This window comes from Passer montanus, unplaced genomic scaffold (assembly GCF_014805655.1).
Source record: "Passer montanus isolate IOZ18808 unplaced genomic scaffold, ASM1480565v1 scaffold177, whole genome shotgun sequence".
NCBI classification, from domain to species: Eukaryota; Metazoa; Chordata; class Aves; order Passeriformes; family Passeridae; genus Passer; species Passer montanus.
Genome location: NW_024365048.1, coordinates 232,842 through 240,108, shown reverse-complemented (window position 1 = coordinate 240,108; position 7,267 = coordinate 232,842). Strand labels below are relative to the sequence as shown.

The 7,267-nt window shown below is 71.5% G+C and overlaps 1 protein-coding gene across 1 annotated transcript in view; it reads left to right on the top strand.

Annotated features, from left to right (window-relative positions):
- The first annotated feature begins 4,861 nt into the window (after window positions 1–4,861).
- The window catches only part of LOC120500103 (leptin), a 3,303-nt gene continuing 897 nt past the window's right edge, over window positions 4,862–7,267 (top strand). The window contains exons 1-4 of the mRNA XM_039704541.1: window positions 4,862–4,910; window positions 5,391–5,416; window positions 6,217–6,370; window positions 7,017–7,267. The exon at window positions 7,017–7,267 is cut by the window's right edge and continues 1 nt beyond it. Of these exons, the coding sequence (XP_039560475.1) occupies window positions 4,869–4,910; window positions 5,391–5,416; window positions 6,217–6,370; window positions 7,017–7,267 (473 nt within the window). The 5' untranslated portion in view covers window positions 4,862–4,868. The remainder of the gene's footprint in view (window positions 4,911–5,390; window positions 5,417–6,216; window positions 6,371–7,016) is intronic.

The following is a 7,267-nucleotide window of genomic DNA, read 5'->3' as shown; positions in this document are numbered from 1 at the left end:
TGTCCCACTCCCCGCATGTCCCCCTGTCGCGGTGTCCCCAGTGCCCGGTGTCCCCTTGTCCTGCCTCCCAGTGTCCCCGTGTCCCCTGCCCCTTGTTCCCCGCTTGTCGCCTTCCCCGGTGGTGGAGCCCCCCCTTGTCGCTGTCCCCGTGTCCGTGTCCCCGTGCCCCCTGTGTCCCGGCCGTGTCCGTGTCCCCGTGTCCGTGTCCCCGTGGGGTGTCCCCGTGCCCGCCCCCCGTGTCCCCCGCCCCCCCGCGGGGGTGTCCCCGTGCCGGGAGTGGCCGCTCTATATTTGTCGCGTTGTCCCCAGAATAGCGGCAGACGCGGGGGAGGGGGGGCCGCCCCCCGCCCCGCCCCCCGCCCCCCCGGGCTATTTTTAGCCCCCGCGTGTTTCCAGGGGAACCCTGATGACGCAGTGACGTCAATGCGGGTCAATCGCCGCCGCCGGGGCGAGCGCGGCCGCCACGGGGCCCCCCCGCACCCCGGGACCCCCGGGACCCCCCCGGGACCGTCCCGGGGGGCACCGGGGGTCCCTCGGCTCCGGCTGCCACCGGGGGGGTCACACCGAACCCCCCGGGGGGTCACACCGCCCTCCCCCCCAAGCGGACCCCGAAGCGCCCCCGGGGATCTGGAAAGGTCCGTGCCACTCAGGCCACTGTCACCGCCGCTGTCACCGCCGCTGTCACCGCCGCTGTCACCGCCGCTGTCCCCTTGCGGCCGCCCGCGGGTGCCGGCACCGCTCCGGGACCCTCTGCGCCCCCCCGACCCCCCTGAGTCCCTCCCGAGCTCTGGGGGACCCCCGGGTGAGGGGGAGCCACCCCCACGCCCCCCCAACCAAGGGATGTCCCCTCTGTCCCCTTCATCCCCCAGCTGGGGCTCCCCCGGGGTCGGGGGGTGACAGGGGACTGTGGCCTTGGCCGTGTCGTCCCGGGGGGCACCGGGGGTCCCTCGGCTCCGGCTGCCACCGGGGGGGTCACACCGAACCCCCCGGGGGGTCACACCGCCCTCCCCCCCAAGCGGACCCCGAAGCGCCCCCGGGGATCTGGAAAGGTCCGTGCCACTCAGGCCACTGTCACCGCCGCTGTCACCGCCGCTGTCACCGCCGCTGTCACCGCCGCTGTCCCCTTGCGGCCGCCCGCGGGTGCCGGCACCGCTCCGGGACCCTCTGCGCCCCCCCGACCCCCCTGAGTCCCTCCCGAGCTCTGGGGGACCCCCGGGTGAGGGGGAGCCGCCCCCCCGGCACCGCCACCAAGGGATGTCCCCTCTGTCCCCTTCATCCCCCAGCTGGGGCTCCCCCGGGGTCGGGGGGTGACAGGGGACTGTGGCCTTGGCCGTGTCGGCTCCCCCGGGGTCGGGGGGTGACAGGGATGTCCCCCGGGGTCGGGGGGTGACAGGGGACGGTGGCCTTGGCCGTGTCCCCCCCGGCCCGTCCTGCTCTGGCCGGAGCTGGCCCGGGGACGCGGGGATGGGGGTGGCAGGCAGCAAAGTGTCACCGTCCCTGTCACCGGCGTGCTGGGGCTGCAGGGTGGGGACAGGGGTGGCAGTGGGGACACGGATGAGGACATGGGACATGGATGGGGACAGGGACATGGGGTGGGAATGAGGATGTGGGGTGGGCACAGGGACACGGGGTGGGGACAGTGCCATGGAGATGGGGACACGGGTGGGGATGGAGGTGTGGGATGGGGACAGGGACGCGGGGAGGAGCAGGATCACGGGGCGGGGATGGCGTGGGCTGGAGCAGGGACACGCACACTGCTGGCAGGTGACGGTGGCACCTCAGCCCAGGCCCCGGTGACGTCGCAGAGGAGCCAGCTGCCCGGCAGTGGCCTCGGAGCCCCTTCCTGCTGTCCCCGGGGTGGCACCTCAGCTGGCACCAGCCCTGGAGCTGCCCCAGGGATCCCGGAGTGCCACCAGCGGGGGATCCCCACAGAGACCCTCAGGGACAGCCCTGCCACTGGGACCCCGAGCTGGGGACATCGCCATGGACTGGCCACAGAGCCACGGGGACAGTGACACCCACAGAGCCACCGGCTGCCCACAGGGACAGTGACCACCCACAGGGCCACTGCTCAGCCATGGAGCTTCAGGCGTGTCCTGTCACCGGCCTGGGACACGGCTCAGACACCCGGAATGCGGGCACTGCCACCCCCAGTGCCACCGAGGACAGGGGCCATGTCCCTGCAGAGCTGGGGGACAGAGACCTGGCAGCGACGGTGACACCGAGCACCGGCCCCTGAGGTGACACCAAGAAACAGCCCCTGAGGTGACACCGAGCACCAGCTCCTCTGGTGACAGCGACCACCGGCTCCTGCAGTGACACCGAGCATGGCTCCACTGGTGACACCGAGAACTGGCCCCACTGGTGACACTGAGCAATGGCCCCTGAGGTGACACCGAGCACGGCTCCTCTGGTGGCCTCCTGCCACCCCCGGGTGCTCTGGTGGCTGAGGGACAGAGCATGGGGACACCCAGGATGTGCTGGTAGGAGTTGGTGGCACTGCTCTGTCCCTGCCACCATCGCTCTGTGCCATGTTAATGTCACTCTGTGCCATGTCCCCAGTGTCTGTTCTGTGTCCCCATCACTGTGTCACATCAGCATTGCTCTGTGCCGTGTCACCTCACTCTGTGCCATGTCACCATTGCTGTGTGCCATGTCCCCACGGGTCTGTGCCACATCCATGTCACTCTGTGCCGTGTCACCTCACTCTGTGCCATGTCCCCACGGGTTCTGTCATGTCCCTGTCCCTCTGTGCCACATCCCTGCCATTCTGTGCCATCCGCATCACAGCCACATCTCCTCCATGTTGTCCCATGTCCCCACAGGTCTGTGCCACATCCATGTCCCTCTGTGCCATGTCCCTGTCCCTCTGTGCCACACCAATGTCACTCTGTGCCACGTCCCTGCCATTCTGTGCCACATCCCTGTCCCTCTGTGCCACGTCCCTGTCCCTCTGTGCCCCGTCCCTGCCATTCTGTGCCACATCCCTGTCCCTCTGTGCCATACTCATGCCCCTCTGTGCCACGTCCCTGTCCCTCTGTGCCCCGTCCCTGCCATTCTGTGCCACATCCCTGTCCCTCTGTGCCATACTCATGCCCCTCTGTGCCACGTCCCTGTCCCTCTGTGCCCCGTCCCTGCCATTCTGTGCCACATCCCTGTCCCTCTGTGCCATACTCATGCCCCTCTGTGCCACGTCCCTGTCCCTCTGTGCCCCGTCCCTGCCATTCTGTGCCACATCCCTGTCCCTCTGTGCCATACTCATGTCCCTCTGTGCCACGTCCCTGTCCCTCTGTGCCACACCAATGTCACTCTGTGCCACGTCACCTCACTCTGTGCCAAGTCCTCATGGGTCTGTGCCATGTCCCCATGGGTCTGTGCCACATCCATGTCCCTCTGTGCCACACTCATGTCACTCTGTGCCACGTCCCTGCCATTCTGTGCCATCCCCATCTCCTCCATGCTGTCCCGTGTCCCCACGTGGGCTGTGCCACATCCCCATCACTGGGTGCCGTGTCCCTGTCCCCCCGTGCCACCTCCCTGTCCCTCTGTCACCCCCATCCCTGTGTGCCACGTCCCCAGCACCCCGTGGCAGGTCCCTGTCCCTCTGTGCCACCTCTCACGGTGCCAGTGCCGTAGCACGCGTGGCAGCTGGCACACGGGGGGTGGCACGCAGGGGCGGCAGTGTCCCCTGTCCCCCGGCACAGGGGACAGCCTGGGGCTGGCAGGGGCCTCGGGGCGCGGGGCCGTGTCCCCTCATCGTCCCTGCTTGTCGCTGCTTGTCACCGCGGGGCCACGTCGCTGTCCCTCTCGGGTCTTTTTGCGGTCTGGGCTTGCTGTCCCTCCCAGCCAGGAAGCCCTTACCCCAAAAAGCATCCGCGGGGGGCCGAGCCAGCCGGACCCAGGTGAGTGGGGGGCTCCGAGCCCCCCGGGGCCGTGGGGACAGTGGGGACAGCGAGGGGACAGCGGGGGGACAGCGAGGGGACAGCGGGGACAGCGGCGCGGGGGGACAGCAGAAACGGGGCCACCAGGCCACCACAGCTCCTGGCATGGCCGGGGACCTGCGGGGGGCGACACTGGGGACACCCGAGTGCTGGGGGAGGTGACACCGGGAGGGGCACAGCAGGTCCCCAGAGCCCCCAGTTTGGGTCCCCATCGCTCCCAGTTTGGGTCCTCAGCGCTGCCCGCGGGCGGGGCCGAGGGGCTCCCGGTGGCCCTGCCACCCCCTGGTGGCACTCGGTAGGGGACAGAGATGGGGACATGAGTGACAGTGGGGACAGGGCTCTGGGACGAGGTTTGGGGACACAAGGGACGCTGGCAGAGAGGGAGCGGGACACGAGGGATGCCAGGTGGGAGGGGACACGACGTGACGTCACCCAGGTCACCGCGCTGGCTGCGGGGCACTCGGCGTGTCCCCAGCGTCCCGGCCCTGCCAGCGCCTGCCGGGCACTGGTGTCACCGGTGTCACCGCCGGCCTTCCCGGAAGAGCCGCCACAGTGTTTGCCCAGTGTCACCACCGTGGTGGCACCAGCTGCGGTGTCACTAGCGCGGTGACAGCCCCGCCTGGGGACCCCCGCGGCCACACAGCCTGGGGACACCCCGGGCGGGGGTGACAGGGCCAGGTGGCGGGGACAGGGACAGCTCTGCTCCCCCAGTGACAGTGGGGGGGTGCCCCCCACCCGTGTCACCCTGGCGGTGTCCCCGGCGGGGGGGACGCGGCTCTGGGGGCTCCCGGGGACACCTGGGACCCCATAGGACGCCGGCGCTGTCCCTGCCCTGTCCCCATCCCGAGTGTGGGAGTGCCACGCGCGGGGACACGCGGGGACACGGGGGGACACGGGGGGGGACATGAAGGATGCGGGGACAGAGCGATGGAGCCACTGCCGGCACCGACGGGACCCGCGGGGCACCAGGTGAGCCCGACCCCCGAACCCCCCCGAGGGACACCCCGACCCCCAAACCCCAAAAGGGACACCCCGACCCCCTCCAAAGGTACACCCCGACCCCCCAGGGACACCCCGCTCAGGGACATCCCGGCCCCTCCCTGGGACCCCCACCCTGGGATGTCCCCCCGGTCCCCTCACCCCGGGGGTCCCAGCGGGTGCAGCCCCGGGGGTCCCCAGTGTCCCCCCCTCCCCACAGGACCTGCGTGTTCGCTGTCCCGGGCCCTCCCGGGGGGTCTGGGCACCCCCTTCTCCCTGTCATTGTCCCCCCGGCCCCTGCTGTCCCCGGGGTGGTGGCAGTGCCACCAGCCGTGTCCCCCGGCCCCGCGGGGACACCGGGGGTGACCCAAGGGACCGCGGGCCGTCCCTGTCCCGGCCGGTGGGCTGGTGGCACTGGGGGCCCGGCGGGGTCCCCGTGTCCCCCCCTCACCCGGCACCGTCTCGTTCCAGGCTCAGCGAGGGCGTGCGAGGCTCCGGTGAGTGGCACTGTCCCCACGTCCCCTCGGCTTCCCCTGTCCCCGTGTCACCAGCACAGCCCCGTGTTCCCGCATCCCTGTGTCCCCCCACTCCCAGTGCCTGTGTCACCCGTGTCCCCCCGTCCCTGTGTCCCCCTGTCCCCTCCAGCCGCGTGTGCCCCGTCCCTGTGTCACCCGTGTCCCCGTTCCCCCCTCCCCAAGCCGTGGGTGACGAGGTCACCCCAGTGTCCATCCCGCACCCACCGAGCGCGGGGGGGTACCCAGCGAGGTGACACAACCTTGGGGACACAACGCCCACCCTGACCCTCCCCCCGCTCCAAGCAGCGTCCCCTGGCCACCCCGTCCCTGTCTCCGTCCCTGTCCCTGTCCCCGTCCCATCCCTGTCCCTGTCCCTGTCCCTGTCCCTGTCCCTGTCCCTCTGTCCCAGTCCCTCTGTCCCTATCCCTGTCCCCGTCCCTGTCCCTCTGTCCCTCTGTCCCTGTCCCCGTCCCTGTCCCCGCGTGGTCACGGCCGGGCCGCGGTGGCCCCGGTGACAGGAGCCAAAGGGCTCCGGGAAGGCGTCAGGGACACAGCGCGAGCGGCACGTGCCGCGGGGACACGGTGGCACCGGGGCGCGGTGCCGAGGGCTGCGGGGTCCCCGTGCCACCGGCGCCGCTTCCCGCGCGTCCCCGCTGGGTCCCGGTGACACCCCCGGGGGTGACAGCCGTGTCCCCGCTGGGTCCCGGTGACACCCCCGGGGGTCACAGCCGTGTCCCCGCTGGTCGCGGTGACATGCCCGGCGGTGACAGCCGTGTCCCCAGGGCCGGCGGGATGCGGTGCGGCGGCGTGTCGCTGTGGGCGCTGCTGTGCCTGGCGGTGGCCGTGGGCGGGGGTCGCCCCGTGCGGCTCGAGAGGGTCCGGGCGGACGCGCGGGCCCTGACCCGGACCCTCAGCACGCGGCTGCAGCAGCTGCAGGTGACCCTGGGGACACTGCGGGGGCTGAGCTGTGACACGGCTGTGACACCCGGGGGGGCTGGGGGACACCCACACTGCGGGACACCCACACTGGGGGGGATCCTGTTCCCCAAAGTGGGCTGGGGTCCCCTGGGGGGTCTCCCATGGGGGGGTCCCCAGGAAGGGGCGCCTGGGGCTGGGTGGGTGTGGGGGCTCTGGCCCCAAATCGGGCATGTCCAGGGATGGGGTCTGGGGGAGATTTGGGGTCTGCAGCCCCAGGGATGGGTCTGGGAGAGATTTGGGGGGCTGCACCCCCAGGGATGGGTCTGGGGGAGATTTGGGGTCTGCAGCCCCAGGGATGGGTCTGGGGGAGATTTGGGGTCTGCAGCCCCAGGGATGGGTCTGGGGGAGATTTGAGGTCTGCAGCCCCAGGGATGGGTCTGGGGGAGATTTGGGGGGCTGCACCCCCAGGGATGGGTCTGGGGGAGATTTGGGGTCTGCAGCCCCAGGGATGGGGTCTGGGCTCTGTTCCCCGAGGGTTGGGGGTCCCCAGGGAGGGGCAGCCATAGCTGGGCGGTCTCTGTGCCCCACACTGGGGTCCCCAGGGGTGTCCCCGAGGCTGGCCGGGTGTCCCCCCCAGCCCTGACCCCGTGTCTGTGTCCCCCAGCTGTTCCCGCTGACCCTGCGCATCACGGGCCTGGAGGGGGTCCCGGAGGGGGGGGTCCCGGAGGGGGGGGTCGCGCCGGGGCTGGGCTGGGCTGCCCAGCGCCTGCAGCTCTTCCAGCGGCTCCTGGCGGCCCTGCCCGGGCCCGACCTGCGCCTGGCGCAGGTGGCCAACGACCTGGAGAACCTGCGCAGCCTGCTGGCCGCGCTGGGGGCCCTGCTGGGCTGCCCCCCGCCCCGCGAGCCGCCCCCCGC